The sequence below is a fragment of the Zea mays genome, chromosome 1, assembly GCF_902167145.1.
Source record: "Zea mays cultivar B73 chromosome 1, Zm-B73-REFERENCE-NAM-5.0, whole genome shotgun sequence".
Taxonomy (NCBI): domain Eukaryota; kingdom Viridiplantae; phylum Streptophyta; class Magnoliopsida; order Poales; family Poaceae; genus Zea; species Zea mays.
Window position 1 is genome coordinate 74638589 of NC_050096.1, and position 22399 is coordinate 74660987.

The 22399-nt window shown below is 44.6% G+C and overlaps 1 protein-coding gene across 8 annotated transcripts; it reads left to right on the plus strand.

Annotated features, from left to right (window-relative positions):
• Positions 1-4803: 4803 nt before the first annotated feature.
• LOC100285757 (F-box domain containing protein) lies at positions 4804-7245 on the plus strand. 8 transcript variants are annotated; one of them, NM_001158647.2, is made up of 4 exons: positions 4825-5108; positions 5233-5282; positions 5396-5472; positions 6175-7227. In NM_001158647.2, exon 4 carries the CDS (start codon positions 6223-6225, stop codon positions 6976-6978), a length of 756 nt encoding a protein of 251 aa, NP_001152119.2. In that variant the 5' UTR covers positions 4825-5108; positions 5233-5282; positions 5396-5472; positions 6175-6222; the 3' UTR covers positions 6979-7227. The 8 variants fall into 8 exon arrangements, with proteins under 8 accessions (XP_008680504.1, XP_020408916.1, NP_001152119.2 ...); XM_008682282.4 differs by having other exon boundaries at positions 4804-5108; positions 5233-5472; positions 6175-7245; XM_020553342.3 differs by having other exon boundaries at positions 4829-5108; positions 5202-5282; positions 5396-7245.
• The last annotated feature ends 15154 nt before the right edge of the window (positions 7246-22399 follow it).

Sequence of the window (22399 nt, forward strand, 5' to 3'; positions counted from 1 at the left end):
GTTCATTTTTCAACAGCACAGAAAGCCCATCTTCTAGCGTCGGGAATCCGAAGCTTTTGCTCATCTCCCGACAGACAGAAATTTCCTTGCTGTCTGGGAGACAATACAAGAAATCTTCTTCTCCGCTGCCGTTGAATATTAATGCCCCCTTTGGGTATTTTAATTTCTGGGCATAATATTGAGCTTCTCGCTTTTCCTCTTCAGATAGCCTTTTGCCCGAAGCATGTCGTGCAATATAATCAGGTACTCTGGAAGATGCTTCGGGAGTTGAAGAGAGAGTTTTTCAGGCAGAATTTCCTTCGTAGCCTCTTTTTTCGTTTCTTCTCCGGTTTCCAAGAATTTCTCCTTGGCGGGCTCTGAAGGCCCAGCTTCGGCCTCGGTCTGGCCCTTTGCAGCTTCGTCTTCGGATGATTTTGTCTCAATTTGCGTTTTCGACGCTTCGGCAGTTTTCTTCGGAGTGGTGCTTGAAGACTTTATTGTCTCTAGCACATCTAGTACATTGACCATCCTTTTTCTCTTGGGAGTCACTGTAAGATCTTTTTGTGCCTTCGGCACTGTCATTCCCATCGAAGGGCTTGTAACTTCTAATATCTTTGTTTTCTCGGCCTCTATTTCTTCAATATTTTCGGCCTTCGGCATCATAGCCGGCTCTTCATTCTTCTGTGTAAGGACAGGTTCTTTGGCTTCAGCAGCCGAAGAGGTCTCACCGCCATATTCAGGCACTGTGGCCGGTTCAATGTAGCGCGGTCGGTGAGTAAGGACCTTCACCTTTTTCCTCTTCGGCACGGGCTCAATTGGAGCAGCTGAAGCATCATCCTTCCCGGAAGTTCTACCTTTTCTCTTTTGCCCCCGTAACGGGTAGCGGTAGTCAGGGTACATGAACCCAATAGCATCAAAAACTCTGTTTAGTCTCTTCTTTTTCCGGTTCCCGAAGGTCGCAGATAATGCGTTATCTTCCGCTCTGGAGTACGGCCCAAGCAATTCATCACTTGTAGCTTCGATACATTTTAACCAGTCATCATCCGGCTTGACAAACTTACCTTCATATCTGAAGGTGTACTTTAATCGAACTAGCTCTCCTTCGCCAGTCTTAGTAACAGTCTCCTTCGGCATTTCCCACTTTTCCACAAGTGGCCATACTCTAAAAGCTATATGTTCCTAGACTAGATCCCTTGTCCCGATGAAAGAACAAACTGTGCCGAAGGCTCTTTGGCATCTTCCGGCTGCCTCATCAATCTCTACCTTCGGCTTTCGAAGACCGAAGCGTTGCCAGATAGGGCGCATGATTATCTCTTTAATGTCTTCTCGTGTCTTTAAATCATTTTTCACATAGAACCATTATTTCATACAGTCTCTAGGCCATCTCTTCTGAAAAGTCGGCACTGGGGAGCTTGAGCCGGAGCGGGCAACGAAGCTATAGCAGCCAAAATTGTTATGATACTGTTCTTTACTGAAAGTCGCCTAGAGGGGGGGTGAATAGGCCGAAACTGAATTTTACAAAATTAATCACAACTACAAGCCCGGTTAGCGTTAGAAATATAATTGAGTCCGAGAGAGAGGGTGCAAAACAAATCGTAAGCGAATGAAAAGTGTGACACGTGGATTTGTTTTACCGAGGTTCGGTTCTCGCAAACCTACTCCCCGTTGAGGTGGTCACAAAGACCGGGTCTCTTTCAACCCTTTCCCTCTCTCAAACGGTCCCTCGGGCCGAGTGAGCTTTTCTTCTCAATCACTTGGAACACAAAGTTCCCACAAGGACCACCACACGATTGGTGTCTCTTGCCTCAATTACAAGTGAGTTTGATCTCAAGAAAGAATGAGAAAGAAAGCAATCCAAGCGCAAGAGCTCAAAAGAACACAACAAATCACTCTCACTTAACACTAAAGCTTTTGTGGAATTGGGAGAGAATTTGATCACTTGGGTGTGTCTTGTATTGAATGCCTAGCTCTTGTAAGTGGTTGGAAGTTGGAAAACTTGGAAGACTTGAATGTGGGGTGGTTGGGGGTATTTATAGCCCCAACCACCAAACTAGCCGTTTGGTGGAGGCTGCTGTCGCATGGCGCACCGGACAGTCCGGTGCGCCACCGGACACTGTCCGGTGCGCCAGCCACGTCACCAGGCCGTTGGGTTCCGACCGTTGGAGCTCTGACGTGTGGGCCCGCCTGGCTGTCCGGTGGTGCACCGGACAAGCCCTATAGGCTGTCCGGTGTGCCACCTGCGCATGCTCTGACTTCTGCGCGCGCTGGCGCGCATTCAATGCGCCTGCAGTCGATCGTTGGCGCGAAGTAGCCGTTGCTCCGCTGGCTCACCGGACAGTCCGGTGTGCACCGGACATGTCCGGTGATTTATAGCGGAGCGGATTCCCGAAGCTGGCGAGTTCAGAGTCGCTCTCCTCTGGGGCACCGGACACCGTCCGGTGAATTATAGCGAAGCGCCTCTGAGAATTCCCGAAGGTGAAGAGTTTGGCTTGGAATTCCCTGGTGCACCGGACACTGTCCGGTGCGCCAGACCAAGGCAGCCTTCGGTTATCCCTTGCTCTCTTTGTTGAACTCATTTCTTGGTCTTTTTATTGGCTAAGTGTGAACCTTTGGTACCTGTATAACTTATACACTAGAGCAAACTAGTTAGTCCAATTATTTGTGTTGGACAATTCAACCACCAAAATTAATTAGGAAATAGGTGCAAGCCTAATTCCCTTTCATTTACCCCAGGGCTTCGTCTCATTTAGCAGTTCGTGCATACTGCAGAAACTTTTTGCATTTGGCTCCAAGCCCTGGCTCCTCACGGCCCAGACGAAGATTCCCATTCTTATGATTGCTTCGGGAGTAATTTGATGAAGGTAGACCTGATAGATCTTTAAAACCTCAACCACAAATCTGTTTAAGGGGAACCGAAGCCCAGCTTTGAAAAAGCTTCGAAAGATCATGACTTCATTCTCTTCGGGAGTAGGCACAGTCTTCTCTCCGTCATCTGCCCTCACAGTAGACATATCTCGAAAATATCTTCCCCTCATATTGTCAAGGTGACTGTGCTTAATAGTTGATTTTCCGAAGACTGTGTGACTTGGTCGCCACGGTCGATCTTCGGAGTCTTCGCCTCCACTTTCCACATCATAACCGTCACTTTCACTGGTGTCTTCAGATAAACCTTCTAAAATTTCCCTGGTGATCTTCTCTGTATTCGTCTTTGCTATCGATTCAAGAAACCCAAGATTCTTCTCCTCAGAAAGGCTCAGCCTCGTTTCGGCAACAACTTTTTTATCTTGAGTCATCTTCGGAAATGTTGAAAATGTGCTCTTAAGGCCGAAGCTAAAAAATTTAAAAAGCCAGGCAAGCGTTGGTATGCAAGAGCTAAAAATTGGGAAAGCAAGAGCAGATAGCAAGAAAGCGTGCCAAATGTGTTCGCAGTGTGCTCTTATTTATACGTCTAGTGCGTTGCAAGTGGGAGGGCCTCGCTTGTCATTGTCTGTTGCTATTCTAGCAAAGGGAAGGTGTTTTTTCGGACCTTCGGCTTAAGGCCTTCGTCCATATCGCAATCTGAATTTATTATTCTAACAAATTAATATTGCGAGGGGCTACAGTTGGGGGCCTTCGGCTTCCGAAGGTCCTCAAAAACATGATTTAACAATGTTTCTGGAGTATGATACATGAACAGGTACCTTCGGACTTAGGTCAAAACCATAGGGTGAAGAAGCATAAAGAATACAAAGGATGGTGCATAGCCGAAGCTATGCGTAGGGGAGCTTCGGCATGATAGCAGAAAAGAAAACCGACTTAAAGAGAAAAAGACTATTTAAACCCCGATGGATTACTATAGAGTTATTAGCAAATATAAAGGGCATGAGTGTAATTTTACATGGGCTGCGTCCCATACCTATAAATAGATGAACAGTGCTCCCGTACTGTTCAGGCTGACTCGGCATTTGCTTTTGCGTCACGCTTGTACTTTTGCCTTCTTTCAAGCCGAAGGTACATTTGTAATTTGTTATCATTTCTATTTTTCAATTAAGATAAGATAGATATAAGGTAATAATAATATTCAAGTGCTTATGTTATTTCCCATACCTTATATGAATCCTTCTTCATTATTTGTTGTGCTTATGAAGGTATATCCTTCATAAACCTTCGTCCGAAACTCGTTATATCCCAAGGGGAAATAATGCTTCGAAGGACGAAGGACTTTAATGTTTAACAATTTCTGTGTTGCCTTGTTCTTAATTCATAGCATTTAAGGACAAGTCACCAACAAATAGTGTCCCACATCATATTTTTTGATGACATGTCGGTATTTAAGAGAATTGAGTTTTATAAGATGAAACCATGTCAACTCGTTTTTAAGGTATTGGAAACTGTATGAAACCTCCATAGAGAGATTTGTTTTATCTTTACATATTTTACTAACTTCTATTGACCATTGAATTACATCAATTAATTAGTATGTTAGTCTATAAAATAGTGAATTGATTTTTTTATTAAAAGGCATTGTTTCATTCTGAATTTCATGACACTTGATGATATAGCAGTGTTGGAAAGAGTGCTACGAAATCTCCATTATGAATAGCCTACGAAACTTTATGTTGCAGCCCTCTAGGCCTCTATGCTACACAATTATGTATACTTCTGGAGCTACCGTAGGCCGCTATATATAGCATAGGTAATTACTTCAGCAAAATCACATTTTTATAGATTAAAATGAATAAAACATGTAACAGCTGATATTGAGGAAATATATAGTGGATTATAAGCGTAGATGATTATAATATAGAATAAGAAATCTTAATAACTAGACTATAAATAATGATATAGAGATAATCTCACTTTTTATTCTAAACTCTACTGCCGTACAGTCTATGCAACGCCTGAAGAGCACGGCGCTGCCCGGAGAAGGATGCGTGTAAGGTGTAACTATCGCCTACTGCAGCTCAGGTTGTTTCTGATAGTCTTCTCTTCTGCCGTCCATCCGGCCTGCGCGCTCGCTCTCCTGCTCTTCTGCGCCAACTGGGCGACCGCCGACGCCAACGCCGACGACCTACGCCAGGTGCTGGGATTTTTGTCGGTTCCTTCGGCAGCTTTCGTCGCGTCCTTCGCCGGCGACGAGCACTCACCAGGTATGCGCACCCTTTTCTTTCCGTTCTGCTTTGCGAAACCCCGAATCCTAACTTAGGCTATGTGGCTATTGGATCTGATCTAATTACAATTAGTCTGCACAAATTATTGGGTGTACACCCATAGGTCCGCTCCTGAAGAAGACTGGGATATTTTGCATACACAGAGGATCATCTGTAAGTTAAATCTTCTGAAATCTGGATCCAACATTTGTACCATACTGGTGAATATCCTTGCTTTACTTTTGAGTCATGTTTGAATTAACCTTTCTTTCCCCACCATGCAATAGTTCCGTTTGATGAACTCACGGGAATGGTGATGCTCATTTTCTAAAGGACCGGTCCCCTTTTTGTTTAATTTCCAAAGGTACCATGATTACTAAATAATGATTTATTAGAAATTAATGACTGATGGGGTCAAGATGTGTGAAACTGTTAAGAGCTTGAGATCTGCTGATTGACCACACCCAAAAGGGAAAATGAAGGTGGTCTTTTGAAGATTTGATTTACTTTGTAAAAGGGCATAATTTTGTGATAACTGGGAATCATTCCTCAACAATACTGATAAAACTTCAAGTTTTTCCTTGATGTTGAACTGCTACCTCCATGCCTCCATTGTGCCACAGTGGATATCCATTTGGTGCTCTGTCCCTATCATCTAGTTGTGGTGATGGGGTTCAGGCATTCCCTAGTCGAACCCCCTCGCTCACCCACCCACCCTGGTTGGAAGACTCCGTTGTGATTATCCATAACTTTTGGTTGACCTTACATCTCTAATTATCGTATTTCATGGAATGTGTATGCTATTCGTACTGGGACATATATATAAAGCAGTGAGCCAGTGACCACTGTTCCATGCTCTACTGAAGTGCCCTTCTATGTTTTCCCATGTTTATCATTTTTCTGCAATCAATTAGTGTATTACAGTGAAAGTGAAGTACTAAAATTAGGAGTATTGGTACCACTTCTTTCTGTGCTCATGAATTAGTTTATTTTGGCAATTTAATGAGGCTTGTCTCATGTCTGATTACTTCTTCTGTTTCTTTCCCTGGAATCTTGCCTCTTCCAGGTGTAGAGGACATTCAGTTTTCTCCAGTTCTCCAGTTCCTGGATAGCAATGGCAAATGAGTTTCCTGATGAAGTTCTTAAGTCTGTTTTCCCATTGCTGGATGGTAAAGATCTAGTATTCTGCATGCTTGTATGCCGTCAATGGCATGAAATCGCAAGGGATGATTACTTCTGGAAATGCATTTGCTCACGGAAGTGGCCGTCCATTTGCAAACAGCCCCCTTCTGGCGCAAACTACAAAAAGCTTTACTTAACCTTCTCTAAGCCACGGGAGATGCAGAACCTCCCTGTGCCAAGGCTTACATTCGAGGATATTGTTTTCTACATTGATATGTGGCTCGAAGGATCGCTCATCTTTTCTCAAGCAGTTTCAGGCCGCACTCTCCGAGCAGGCCTACAGGGCGCTCCCCCTCCTGGCATTCCAGATATACTTGCAGCACATTTGAGTTCCCAAGACTGCATCTTGATGCTGGAAGTAGAGCCCAAGTTGGCAGTTCCCATGGGGCCAGCCATCACTGTATCTGTCCTTGCCAACCGCAAGGATTCAAACAAGATGGCTTGCATCATAAACAAGTCAACGTTTGATTACATCGATAGTAATGCAGCGCGGGCTCTGGCTTATGAGTATCTTAGGTTTTCGCCCAGACACCCTTTCACATCCGACATCCGGGCATGGATGTCGTTACTTTTCCTGTGCAAAGGGGCGAACACCATTGAGGTGTTTGGTATCGAGCTAGATTTCTGTGACGCCGCGAAGTCAGAGAAAGAAATCTTGTGGCTCCTAGACATGCTTGATTGGAAATAGAAGCTCCTTATCCCCTTTGGGGTTTGACACATGTAAAGCCTGTTCATGGTTAGTCGTTCCTTTCCTGTTGGACCATGTACGCTACTACTCCCTCCGTTTCTTTTTAGTTGTCGCTGGATAGTTCAATTTTGCACTATTCAGCGACAACTAAAATGAAACGGAGGGAGTACTGAACTACATAATCTCCTGAGAAAATGTAATAAATGTCACCTGCTACTCCATGTGCTAACAAGGCGAGGTTATTTTGTACTTCTTTTTCCCTTGAAAGTGTTGCTCATCTTTACGTAGCATTCGGTGATGAGTTTCTTTACGATGTCATTTTTTGTTGCAGACTATGCTGTTGTTCGTCATAAGTTTTGTGTATTAACTGTAAAAAGAATGGTGACCTTTACTGCATCCAGATCCAGTGTCCTTATGTCCGACTCTTGTAAACACCCACTCTTTAGTGAAAAAACGCACTTCAGTTTTTTTTAGGACGTGGGAATCCAGCGTCAAACACTCAAACAGATGATTTATTCATATTTTCTGAGTCAATGAACTTCAAACGTCCATATGCAAACAGTTCACGTCCTTTCTTAAATTAAACCTCCTGCTTCACTGTATTTCGTCTTCGTCTGTTTTTTTATTTCTTTCTCATTGTGTTTACCATGTGTAGTCTTTTTATGTTAGAAAAAATGATCTTACAATTACGAGCATGCTAGGGTTGGAGGGAGCAAGTTCGGACACCGTAGAGTATATTCACAACATAGAAGTATAGAACACATACATTTTTATAGACATTTTAGTCGTATTGTGTGTAATTTCCTACATCCTCTCGTTGATCATAGATTAAAATATGCAAATGATCTACAAGTTTACAAAGTTCAATAACAAGGAACTTCAAGACTGAAAGGGAAATAGGGTTAATCTTTTCCCAGTATTAATTTTGGTGGTTGAATGCCCAACACAAATATATGGACTAACTAGTTTGCTCTAGATTATATGTTCTACAGGTGCATAAAGGTTCCACACAAACCAATAAAAGATTGAAGTTAGGGATCAAATTCAAAGGAGCAAAGAAACTGAGTGTGCTCTGGTCTGGCGCACCAGACTGTCCGGTGTGCCACCGGAAAGTGTCCGGTGCACCAGGACCGTACAGAGTCCAAACAGCCACTCTCGGGTTTCTTCAGGCGCTCTCCGCTATCGAAAGTCGCCTAGAGGGGGGGGTGAATAGACCGAATCTGAAATTTACAAACTTTAAGCACAACTACAAGCTGGGGTTAATGTTAAATTAAATTCGAGTCCAAAAGAGAGGGTGAAAACAAATCACAAGCAAATAAGACGAATGACATAGTGATTTGTTTTACCAAGGTTCGGTTCTTGCAAACCTACTCCCCGTTGAGGTGGTCACAAAGACCGGGTCTCTTTCAACCCTTTCCCTCTCTCAAACGGTCACTTAGACCGAGTGAGCTTCTCTTCTCAATCAAACGGGACACTAAGTCCCCACAAGGACCACCACACAATTGGTGTCTCTTGCCTTGGTTACAATTGAGTTGAAATCAAGAAAGAAGGAAGAAGAAAAGCAATCCAAGCGCAAGAGCTCAAATGAACACAAGTCACTCTCTCACAAGTCACTAATTGATTGGAATGATCTTTGGACTTGGGTGAGGATTTGATCTCTTTGGTTGTGTCTTGTATCGAATGCTATAGCTCTTGTAAGGTGTTTGAAGGCTGAAAACTTGGATGCAATGAATGGTGGGTGGTTGGAGGTATTTATAGCCCCAACCACCAAACTAGCCGTTTGGTGGAGGCTGCTGTAGCATGGCACACCGGACAGTCCGGTGCGCCAGCCACGTCACCCGACCGTTAGGGTTTGATCGTTGGAGCTTCTGTCTTCTGGGTCACCGGACAATCCGGTGGTGCACCGGATAGGTCCTGTAGACTGTCCGGTGCGCCGTCTGGCGCGTGCTCTGACTTCTGCGTGCACTGTAGCGCATTTAATGTCTTCTGCAGACGACCGTTGGTGCGAAGTAGTCGTTGCTCCGCTGGCGCACCGGACAGTCCGATGCTACACCGGATAGTCCGGTGAATTATAGCGGAGCGGCTCCCAGAATTCCCAAAGGTGGCAAGTTTGGAGTGGAGTTCCCTGGTGTACCGGACACTGTCCGGTGGTGCACCGGACAGTCCGGTGCGCCAGACCAGGGCACACTTTGGTTGTCTTTTGCTCTCTTTGTTTGAACCCTTTCTTGGTCTTTTTATTGGTTTATTGTGAACCTTTGGCACCTGTAAAACTTATAGTCTAGAGCAAACTAGTTAGTCCAATTATTTGTGTTGGGTAATTCAACCACCAAAATCAATTAGGAAAAGGTGTAAGCTTATTTCCCTTTCAGCTATAATTCATCCGACTGTCCGTTGTGCTACCGGACTGTCCGGTGCACCAGCGAAGTAACGGCTATCCAGCGCAACGGTCGATTGCAACGGCTCACTGCCAACACTATAGTGCGCAGTAGAGTCAGTGCGCAGAGCCAGAGCGCACCGGACCATGAATAGGAGCTGTCCGGTGCGGCACCGGACTGTCCAGTGCGGCACCGGACTGTCCAGTGCGGCACCGGACTGTCCAGTGCCACTAGAGGACAAAGCCTCCAACGGATAAAAGCTCCAGAACCCTAACGGTTGGGTTACGTAGCTGGCGCACCGGACTGTCCGGTGCGCCCATCAACAGCAGCCTGCCCCAACAGTTGTTTGGTGGTTGAGGGCTATAAATATCCCCCAACCACCACCACTTCAAGCATCCAAGATTTCTAAGTATCACATTCATTATAAGAGCTCTAGCATTCACTCATAGACACAATTCAAAAGATCAAAGCCTCTCCAAGTCCCCAATTCATCTCAAACACTTAATGACTTATGAGAGAGAGATTTTGTGTTCTTTTGAGCTCTTGCCTATTGGATTGCCTTCTTCCTTTCTGAAAGTCGCCTAGAGGGGGGGGGTGAATAGGCCGAATCTGAAATTTATAAACTTAAGCACAACTACAAGCCGGGTTAGCGTTAGAGATATAAACGAGTCCGAGAGAGAGGGAGAAAAACAAATCGCAAGCGAAATAAAGAGTGAGACACAAGGATTTGTTTTACCGAGGTTCGGTTCTTGCAAATCTACTCCCCGTTGAGGTGGTCACAAAGACCGGGTCTCTTTCAACCCTTTCCCTCTCTCAAACGGTCACTTAGACCGAGTGAGCTTCTCTTCTCAATCAAACGGGACACAAAGTCCCCGCAAGGACCACCACACAATTGGTGTCTCTTGCCTCGGTTACAATTGAGTTGATCACAAGAAAGAATGAGAAAAAGAAGCAATCCAAGTGCAAGAGCTCAAATGAACACAAGTCACTCTCTCTCTAGTCACTATTTGATTTGGAATGAACTAAGGACTTGGAAGAGGATTTGATCTCTTTGGTGTGTCTTGTATTGAATGCTATAGCTCTTGTAAGGTGTAGGAAGTTGGAAAACTTGGATGCAATGAATGGTGGGGTGGTTGGGGTATTTATAGCCTCAACCACCAAAAGTGGCCGTTGGGAGGCTGTCTGTCGCATGACGCACCGGACAGTCCGGTGCGCCAGCCATGTCAGCGGTCGTTGGGTTCTGACCGTTGGAGCTCTGACTGGTGGGGCCTCTAGGCTGTCCGGTGGTGCACCGGACAGGTCCTGTAGACTGTCCGGTGCCCCTTCTGCGCATGCTCTGACTCTGGCGCGCACTGTAGCGCATTTAATGCGGTTGCAGTCGACCGTTGGCACGAAGTAGCCGTTGCTCCGCTGGCACACCGGACAGTCCGGTGTGACACCGGACACTGTCCGGTGCTTCACCGGACAGTCCGATGAATTATAGCGGAGCGGTCTCCCATTTCCCGAAGGTAGCGAGTTCAGCGTCAAGTTCCCTGGTGCACCGGACAGTCCGGTGCGGCAGACCAGGGTGCCTTTGGGATGTCTTTAGCTCTCTTTATTTGAACCCATCTTTGGTCTTTTTATTGGCTTGTTGTGAACCTTTGGCACCTATAAAACTTATAGACTAGAGCAAACTAGTTAGTCCAAATATTTGTGTTGGGCAATTCAACCACCAAAATCAATTAGGAAAAAAGGTGTAAGCCTATTTCCCTTTCAATCTCCCCCTTTTTGGTGATTGATGCCAACACAAACCAGAGCAAATATAGAAGTGCATAATTGAACTAGTTTGCATAATGTAAGTGCAACAGTTACTTAGAATTGAACCAATAAATTCTCATAAGATATGCATGGATTGATTTCTTCATTTTCAACATTTTGGACCACGCTTGCACCACATGTTTTGTTTTTGCAAGTTCTTTTGTAAATTCTTTTCAAAGTCTTTTTGCAAATAGTCAAAGGTAAATGAGTAAGATTTTGAGAAGCATTTTCGAGATTTGAAATTTTCTCCCCTTGTTTCAAATGCTTTTCCTTTGACTAAACAAAACTCCCCCTCAACAAAATCCTCCTATTAGTGTTCAAGAGGGTTTTAGATATTAGTTTTGAAAGGGTTGTACCAATTTGAAATTCTATCAAAAATAATATACCAATTTAAAAAATCGTTTCTTAACTCAAAATTTTGAAATTGGTGGTGGTGCAGTCCTTTTGCTTTGGGCTTAACTCAAAATTTTGAAATTGGTGGTGGTGCGGTCCTTTTGTTTTGGGCTAATACTGAAAGGGAATTGGGCTTACACCTATTTCCCAAATGATTTTGGTGGTTGAATTGCCCAACACAAATAATTGGACTAACTAGTTTGCTCTAGTCTATGAGTTCTATAGGTGCCAAAGGTTCATACTTAGCCAATAAAAAGACCAAGAAATGGGTTCAACAAAAAGAGCAAGGGATAACCGAAGTGTGCCCTGGTCTGGCGCACCGGAGTGTCCGGTGCACCTGGGGACTCCAAGCCAAACTTCGCACCTTCGGGAATTTTCAGAGGCGCTTCGCTATAATTCACCGGACATGTCCGGTGCTCCAGAGGAGAGCGACTCTGAACTCGCCAGCTTCAGATTCCCGCTTTGCTATAATTCACCGGACATGTCCGGTGCACACCGGACTGTCCGGTGAGCCAGCGGAGCAACGACTACTTCGCGCCAACGGTCGACTGCAACACATTAAATGCGCGCCAGCGCGCGCAGAGGAGCAGAGCACGCGCGGGTGGCACACCGGACAGTCTACAGGACTTGTCCGGTGCGCCACCGGACAGCCAGGCGGGCCCACAAGACAGAGCTCCAACGGTCGAACCCAACGACCAGGTGACGTGGCTGGCGCACCGGACTGTCCGGTGCGCCATGCGACAGTTGCCTCCACCAAACGGCTAGTTTGGTGGTTGGGGTTATAAATACCCCCAACCACCCCACATTCAAGTCACCCAAGTTTTCCACCTTCCAACTACTTACAAGAGCTCTAGCATTCAATTCTAGACACACTCAAGTGATCAAATCCTCTCCCAATTCCGCACAAAGCCCTAGTGACTAGTGAGAGAGATTTGTTGTGTTCTTTTGAGCTCTTGCGCTTGGATTGCTTCTTTTCTTTCTCAATCTTTCTTGAGATCAAACTCACTTGTAATTGAGGCAAGAGACACCAATTGTGTGGTGGTCCTTGCGGGAACTTTGTGTTCCAAGTGTTTGAGAAGAAGAAGCTCACTCGGTCCGAGGGACCGTTTGAGAGAGGGAAAAGGGTTGAAAGAGACCCGGTCTTTGTGACCACCTCAACGGGGAGTAGGTTTGCAAGAACCGAACCTCGGTAAAACAAATCCGCGTGTCACACTCTTTATTCGCTTGCGATTTGTTTTGCACCCTCTCTCTCGGACTCGATTATATTTCTAACGCTAACCCGGCTTGTAGTTGTGATTAACTTTGTAAATTTCAGTCTCGCCCTATTCACCCCCTCTAGGCGACTTTCAATTGGTATCAGAGCCCGGTGCTTCATTAGAGCTTAATCGCTCGAAGTGATGTCGGGAGAACACGCCAAGAGGGAGATGGAGACCGACGACAAGCCCATCGGCGACAAGCCCACTATGAGTCACGGGAAGGCTTCATCGGAAGAGTCCCGCAACAAAAAGAAAGGGAAGGAAAAGAAATCCTCTTCCCACAAGTCGCATCGTAGTGGCGACAAGAAAAAGAAGATGAGGAAGGTGGTCTACTACGAGACCAATACTTCGTCACCTTCCACATCCGGCTTCGACGCGCCATCCATCACTTCTAAGCGCCATGAGCGCAAGAAGTTTAGTAAGATCCCCTTACGCTATCCTCGCATTCCTAAACATACGCCTTTACTTTCCGTCCCATTAGGCAAACCACCAACCTTTGATGGTGAAGATTATGCTAGGTGGAGTGATTTAATGCGGTTTTACCTAACCTCACTCCACAAAAGTATATGGGATGTTGTTGAGTTTGGTGTATAGGTACCATCCGTAGGGGATGAGGATTTCGATGAGGACGAGGTGGCCCAAATCGAGCACTTCAACTCCCAAGCCACAACTATACTCCTCGCCTCTCTAAGTCGAGAGGAGTATAACAAGGTGCAAGGGTTGAAGAGCGCCAAGAAAGTTTGGGACGTGCTCAAGACCGCGCATGAGGGAGATGAGCTAACCAAGATCACAAAGCGGGAGACGATCGAGGGGGAGCTCGGTCGCTTTCGGCTTCGCAAAGGGGAAGAGCCACAAGACATGTACAACCGGCTCAAAACCTTGGTGAACCAAGTGCGCAACCTCGGGAGCAAAAAGTGGGATGACCACGAGATGGTTAAGGTTATTCTTAGATCGCTTATTTTCCTTAACCCTACTCAAGTTCAATTAATTCGTGGTAATCCTAGATATACACTAATGACTCCCGAGGAAGTAATCGGGAATTTTGTGAGCTTTGAGTACATGATCAAGGGCTCAAAGAAAATCAATGAGCTAGATGATCCCTCCACATCCGAAGCACAACCGGTCGCATTTAAGGCGACAGAGGAGAAGAAGGAGGAGTCTACACCGAGTAGACAATCAATCGACGCCTCAAAGCTCGACAACGAGGAAATGACGCTCGTCATCAAGAGCTTCCGCCAAATCCTCAAGCAAAGGAGAGGGAAAGATTACAAGCCCCGCTCCAAGAAGGTTTGCTACAAGTGTGGTAAGCCCGGTCACTTTATAGCAAAATGTCCTATTTCTAGTGACAGTGACAGGGGCGACGACAAGAAGGGGAGAAGAAAGGAGAAGAAGAAATACTACAAGAAGAAAGGTGGCGACGCCCACGTATGCCGCGAGTGGGACTCGGACGAGAGCTCCTCCGACTCCTCCTCCGACGAGGACGCCGCCAACATCGCCATCAACAAAGGCCTTCTCTTCCCCAACGTCGGCCACAAGTGCCTCATGGCAAAGGACGGCAAAAAGAAGAAGGTTAAATCCAAATCCTCCACTAGATATGAGTCCTCTAGCGATGATAATGCTAGTGATGAGGAAGATAATTTGCGTACTCTTTTTGCCAACTTAAACATGCAACAAAAAGAAAAATTAAATGAATTGATTAGTGCTATCCATGAGAAGGATGATCTCTTGAACTCCCAAGAGGACTTTCTTATTAAAGAAAACAAGAAGCATGTTAAAGTTAAAAATGCTTACGCTCTAGAAGTAGAAAAATGTGAAAAACTATCTAGTGAGCTAAGCACTTGCCATGAGACTATAGACAACCTTAGAAATGAGAATGCTACTTTGTTAGCTAAGGTTGATTCAAATGTTTGTGATGTTTTAATTCCCAATCTTAGAAATGATAATGATAATTTGCTTGCTAATATTGAAGAATTAAACATTACTCTTGCTAGCCTTAGGAATGAAAATGAAAAATTGCTTGCTAAGGCTAAAGAATTAGATATTTGCAATATATTGCATGCTAAGGTTGTAGAATTAAAATCTTGCAAATCCTATACATCTACCGTTGAACATACTTCTATTTGCACTAGATGTAGAGATGTTGATATTAATGCTATTCATGATCACATGGCTCTAATTAAACAACAAAATGATCATATAGCAAAATTAGATGCTAAAATTGCCGAGCATGAACTTGAAAATGAAAAATTTAAATTTGCTCGTAGTATGCTTTATAGTGGGAGACGCCCTGGCATTAAGGATGGCATTGGCTTCCAAAAGGGGGACAATGTCAAACTTAATGCCCCTCCTAAGAAATTGTCTAATTTTGTTAAGGGCAAGGCTCCCATGCCTCAGGATAACGAGGGATACATTTTGTACCATGCAGGTTATCCTGAGAGCAAAATTAGGAGAATTCATTCTAGGAAGTCTCACTCTGGCCCTAACCATGCTTTTATGTATAAGGGTGAGACATCTAGTTCTAGGCAACCAACCCGTGCTAAGTTGCCTAAGAAGAGAACTCCTAGTGCATCAAATGACCATAGCATTTCATTTAAAACTTTTGATGCATCATATGTTTTAACTAACAAATCCGGCAAGGTAGTTGCCAAGTATGTCGGGGGCAAGCACAAGGGATCAAAGACTTGTGTTTGGGTACCCAAAGTTCTTGTGTCTAATGCCAAAGGACCCAAAACCATTTGGGTACCTAAAGTCAAGAACTAAACTTGTTTTGTAGGTTTATGCATCCGGGGGCTCAAGTTAGATCATCGACAGCGGGTGCACAAACCACATGACAGGGGAGAAGAAGATGTTCTCCTCCTACGAGAAAAACCAAGATCCCCAACGAGCTATCACATTCGGGGATGGTAACCAAGGTTTGGTCAAAGGATTGGGTAAAATTGCTATATCTCCTGACCATTCTATTTCCAATGTTTTTCTTGTAGATTCATTAGATTACAATTTGCTTTCCGTTTCTCAATTATGCAAAATGGGCTACAACTGTCTTTTTACTGATGTAGGTGTCACTGTCTTTAGAAGAAGTGATGACTCAATAGCATTTAAGGGTATGTTAGAGGGTCAGCTATACTTAGTAGATTTTGATAGAGCTGAACTCGACACATGCTTAATTGCTAAGACTAACATGGGTTGGCTCTGGCACCGCCGACTAGCCCATGTTGGGATGAAGAATCTTCATAAGCTTCTAAAGGGAGAGCACATTTTAGGATTAACAAATGTTCATTTTGAGAAAGACAGGATTTGTAGCACATGCCAAGCAGGGAAGCAAGTTGGTGTCCATCATCCACACAAGAATATCATGACAACTGACAGGCCGCTGGAGCTCCTACACATGGACCTATTCGGCCCGATTGCTTACATAAGCATCAGCGGGAGTAAGTACTGTCTAGTTATTGTGGATGATTATTCTCGCTTCACTCGGGTATTCTTTTTGCAGGAAAAATCTCATACCCAAGAAACCTTAAAAGGATTCTTGAGACGGGCTCAAAACGAGTTCGGCTTAAGGATCAAGAAAATTAGAAGCGACAACGGAACAGAGTTCAAAAACTCTCAAATTGAAGGCTTCCTTGAGGAGGAGGGCATCAAGCATGAGTTCTCGTCTCCCTACACGCCACAACAAAATGGTGTAGTGGAGAGGAAGAATCGAACCCTATTGGACATGGCAAGAACCATGCTTGATGAGTACAAGACTTCGGATCGGTTTTGGGCCGAGGTGGTCAACACCGCTTGCTATGCCATCAACCGATTATATCTACACCGAATCCTCAAGAAGACATCATACGAACTCCTAACCGGTAAAAAGCCAAATATTTCATATTTTAGAGCCTTTGGTAGCAAATGTTTTATTCTTGTTAAAAGAGGTAGAAAATCTAAATTTGCTCCTAAGACTGTAAAAGGCTTTTTACTAGGATATGATTCAAACACAAGGGCATATAGAGTCTTTAACAAGTCCTCGGGACTAGTTGAAGTTTCTTGTGACGTTGTGTTTGATGAGACTAACGCTCTCAAGTAGAGCAAGTTGATCTTGATGAGATAGGTGATGAAGAGGCTCCGTGCATCGCACTAAGGAACATGTCCATTGGAGATGTGTGTCCTAAGGAATCCGAAGAGCCTCCCAATGCACAAGGTCAACCATCCTCCTCCACGCAAGCATCTCCACCAACTCAAAATGAGGATGAGGCTCAAGTTGATGAAGTAGAAGATCAAAGAGATGAGCCACCTCAAGATGACGGCAATAATCAAGGGGGAGATGCAAATGATCAAGACAAGGAGGATGAAGAACCAAGACCGCCACACCCAAGAGTCCACCAAGCAATCCAACGAGATCACCCCGTCGACACCATCCTCGGCGACATTCATAAGGGGGTAACCACTAGATCTCGTGTTGCACATTTTTGTGAGCATTACTCTTTTGTTTCCTCTATTGAGCCACACAGGGTAGAGGAAGCACTACAAGATTTGGATTGGGTGGTGGCGATGCAAGAGGAGCTCAACAACTTCACTAGGAATGAGGTATGGCATTTGGTTCCACGTCCTAATCAAAATGTTGTAGGAACCAAGTGGGTTTTCCGCAACAAGCAAGACGAGCATGGTGTGGTGACAAGGAACAAAGCCCGACTTGTGGCCAAAGGATATTCACAAGTCGAAGGTTTGGATTTCGGTGAAACCTATGCACCCGTAGCTAGGCTTGAGTCAATTCGTATATTATTGGCCTATGCTACTTACCATGGCTTCAAGCTTTACCAAATGGACGTGAAGAGTGCCTTCCTCAATGGACCAATCAAAGAAGAGGTCTATGTTGAGCAACCTCTCGGCTTTGAAGATAGAGAGTACCCTAACCATGTCTATAAACTCTCTAAGGTGCTTTATGGGCTCAAGCAAGCCCCAAGAGCATGGTATGAATGCCTTAGAGATTTCCTTATCACTAATGGATTCAAAGTCGGAAAGGCCGATCCTACACTCTTTACCAAAACACTTGAAAATGATTTGTTTGTATGCCAAATTTAAGTTGATGATATTATATTTGGGTCTACTAACGAATCTACATGTGAAGAGTTTAGTAGGATCATGACACAAAAATTCGAGATGTCTATGATGGGGGAGTTGAAGTACTTCTTGGGATTTCAAGTGAAGCAACTCCAAGAGGGCACCTTCATTAGCTAAACAAAGTATACTCAAGACATTCTAAGCAAGTTTGGAATGAAGGATGCCAAGCCCATCAAAACACCCATGGGAACCAACGGGCATCTCGACCTCGACAAGGAAGGTAAATCCGTAGATCAAAAGGTATACCGGTCGATGATAGGTTCACTACTCTATTTATGTGCATCTCGACCGGACATTATGCTTTCCGTATGCATGTGTGCAGGATTCCAAGCCGACCCTAAGGAAGCTCACCTTACGACCGTAAAATGAATCTTGAGATATTTGGCTTATTCTCCTAAGTTTGGGCTTTGGTATCCTAGGGGATCCACATTTGATTTAATTGGTTATTCCGATGCCGATTGGGCAGGGTGTAAAATTAATAGAAAGAGCACATCGGAGACTTGCCAGTTCTTGGGAAGATCCTTGGTGTCTTGGGCTTCAAAGAAGCAAAATTCCGTAGCTCTTTCTACCGCCGAAGCCGAGTACATTGCCGCAGGCCATTGTTGCACGCAACTACTTTGGATGAGGCAAACCCTTAATGACTATGGTTACAAATTAACCAAAGTTCCTCTTCTATGTGATAATGAGAGTGCAATCCGCATGGCGGATAATCCCGTTGAGCATAGCCGCACTAAACACATAGCCATTCGGTATCATTTTCTAAGGGATCACCAACAAAAGGGAGATATCGAGATTGCTTATATTAACACTAAAGATCAATTAGCCGATATCTTTACCAAGCCACTAGATGAACAAACTTTTAACAAACTTAGGCATGAGCTAAATATTCTTGATTCTAGGAATTTCTTTTGATGTCTTGCATACATAGCTCATAAATATACCTTGATCATATCTCTTTCATGTGCTATGACTAATGTGTTTTCAAATGAATTTCAAAACAAGTCATAGGTGTATTGAAAGGGAATTGGAGTCTTCGGCGAAGATAAAGGCTTCCACTCCGCTCCAAAACTCATCCTTCGCCATCACTCCGAGCCATTTCTCCAACGTTGGTATAATCTTCACTCGTATTTTATGACCAAAGGGGGAGAAAGTAATTAAAAGGGCTCTAATGATTCCGTTTTTGGCGATTTATGCCAAAGGGGGAGATAGCATGAGCCCAAAGCAAAAGGACCGCACCACCACCTAATTTTAAAAAGAGTTTTTCAATTGGTATGATTTTTCAAATTGGTATCTCATTGTGTTCAAAAGGGGGAGAGAGTAGTATTTTCAAAATCAGTATCTTAAAACCCTCTTGAACACTAAGAGGAGAAATTTATTGAGAGGGAGTTTTGTTTAATCAAAGGAAAAGCATTTGAAACATGGGGAGAAAATTTCAAATCTTAAAAATGCTTCGCAAAATCTTATTCATTTACCTTTGGCTATTTGCAAAAGAACTTTGAAAAGGATTTACAAAAGAATTTGCAGAAACAAAACAAATGGTGCAAGCGTGGTCCAAAATGTTAAAATTAAAGAAATAATCCATGCATATGTTATAAGCATTTATATTGGCTCAATTCTAAGTAACCTTTGCACTTACATTATGCAAATTAGTTCAATTATGCTCTTCCACATTTGCTTTGGTTTGTGTTGGCATCAATCACCAAAAAGGGGGAGATTGAAAGGGAATTAGGCTTACACCTATTTCCCAAATGATTTTGGTGGTTGAATTGCCCAACACAAATAATTGGACTAACTAGTTTGCTCTAGTCTATGAGTTCTATAGGTGCCAAAGGTTCACACTTAGCCAATAAAAATACCAAGAAATGAGTTCAACAAAAAGAGCAAGGGATAACCGAAGTGTGCCCTGGTCTGGCGCACCGGACTGTCCGGTGTGCCACCGGACAGTGTCCGGTGCACCAGGGGACTCCAAGCCAAACTTCGCACCTTCGGGAATTTTCAGAGGCGCTTCGCTATAATTCACCGGACATGTCCGGTGCACACCGGACAGTGTCCGGTGCTCCAGAGGAGAGCGACTCTGAACTCGCCAGCTTCGGATTCCCGCTTCGCTATAATTCATCGGACATGTCCGGTGCACACCGGACTGTCCGGTGAGCCAGCGGAGCAACGGCTACTTCGCGCCAACGGTCGACTGCAACGCATTAAATGTGCGCCAGCGCGCGCAGAGGAGCAGAGCACGCGCGGGTGGCACACCGGACAGTCTACAGGACTTGTCCGGTTAGGTCTGGGCAAAAAACCCGTAACCCGAAACCCGAACCCGGAATACCCGAACCCGAACCCGAAATACCCAAAACCCGAATTTTGTTCGGGAATTTCGGGTAGCAACTTGCAAAACCCGAATTTATTTCGGGTAATTCGGGTATCACAATCGGGTACCCGAAATACCCGAATTACCCGAACTTTCATGTGCCATGTACTCATGTCATGCTTAATTATTAATTTGTGCATCTATAATTATGTGTAAGTGTGCATAACTTGTGATTGTAGATTGCTTGTGTTTTATATGTCCATGTATACATTATTCAAACTATATTTTTATACTAATTTAATAGGGTGCATGTGTTTTTATGAAGCCAACATAATAGTTCGGGTAGTTCGGGAATACCCGAACCCGAACCCGAAATTCTGGGTACCCGAATTTTCGGGTATTGCAAAACCCGTTGTAATTTCGGGTATCGATTCTCAAAACCCGAAATTTTAAAAACCCGAAATACCCGACCCGAAATTTTCGGGTAACCCGAACGCCCACCCCTATGTCCGGTGCACCACCGGACAGCCAGGCGGGCCCATAAGACAGAGCTCCAACGGTCGAACCCAACGGCCAGGTGACGTGGCTGGCGCACCGGACACTGTCCGGTGGCGCACCGGACTGTCTGGTGCGCCATGCGACAGCTGCCTCCACCAAACGGCTAGTTTGGTGGTTGGGGTTATAAATACCCCCAACCACCCCACATTCAAGTCATCCAAGTTTTCCACCTTCCAACTACTTACAAGAGCTCTAGCATTCAATTCTAGACACACTCAAGTGATCAAATCCTCTCCCAATTCCGCACAAAGCCCTAGTGACTAGTGAGAGAGATTTGTTGTGTTCTTTTGAGCTCTTGCGCTTGGATTGCTTCTTTTCTTTCTCAATCTTTCTTGAGATCAAACTCACTTGTAATTGAGGCAAGAGACACCAATTGTGTGGTGGTCCTTGTGGGAACTTTGTGTTCCAAGTGTTTGAGAAGAAGAAGCTCACTCGGTCCGAGGGACCGTTTGAGAGAGGGAAAGGGTTGAAAGAGACCCGGTCTTTGTGACCACCTCAACGGGGAGTAGGTTTGCAAGAACCGAACCTCGGTAAAACAAATCCGCGTGTCACACTCTTTATTCACTTGCGATTTGTTTTGCACCCTCTCTCTCGGACTCGATTATATTTCTAACGCTAACCCGGCTTGTAGTTGTGATTAACTTTGTAAATTTCAGTCTTGCCCTATTCACCCCCCCTCTAGGCGACTTTCAAATACTTTCTCCCCCTTTGGCATGAATTGCCAAAAACGGATACTTGAGTGAAATATAAGCCCTTTTTACTTTCTCTCCCTATGGTAAATAACATAAGAGTGAAGATTATACCAAAGTTGGAGAGTTGCATGGAGCGACGGCGAAGGATGAGTAATTTGATGGAGTGGAGTGGAAGCCTTTGTCTTCACCGAAGACTCCAATTTCCTTTCAATCTATGACTTGGTTTGAGATACACTTGAAAACACTTTAGTCATAGCATATAAAAGAGATATGTGAGAGCACCTAGAGGGGGGGGGGTGAATAGGTGATCCTGTGAAACTTAAACTTATAGCCACAAAAACTTGTTAAGTGTTAGCACAATAATCGCCAAGTGGCTAGAGAGGAGTCTCAACAAAACACAATACCACAAGAGATCAAACACAGAGATGACACAGTGGTTTATCCCGTGGTTCGGCCAAGACCAACACTTGCCTACTCCACGTTGTGGCGTCCCAACGAACGAGGGTTGCAATCAACCCCTCTCAAGCGGTCCAAAGACCAACTTGAATACCACGGTGTTTTGCTTTGCCTTTCAATATCCCGTTTGCGAGGAATCTCCACAACTTGGAGCCTCTCGCCCTTACACTTAAGATTCACAAAGAAATACGGAGTAAGGGAGAAACTAGCAACGCACACAAGACTCAAAATCAGAGCAACAGCACGCACACAAGTCGCAACAAGAGCTCGTAACACCACTCTATGAGTTCACAACTCAACAAGAGCTCTAGATGCTATCACAATGAACCAAATGCGTGGAATCGATGTCTTGGTGCTTAGGAATGTTGTAGGAATGCTTGATCTCCTCCTCCATGCGCCTAGGGGTCCCTTTTATAGCCCCAAGGCAGCTAGGAGCCGTTGAGAGCAAATCTGGAAGGCTGATCTTGCCTTCTGTCGACTGGTGCACCG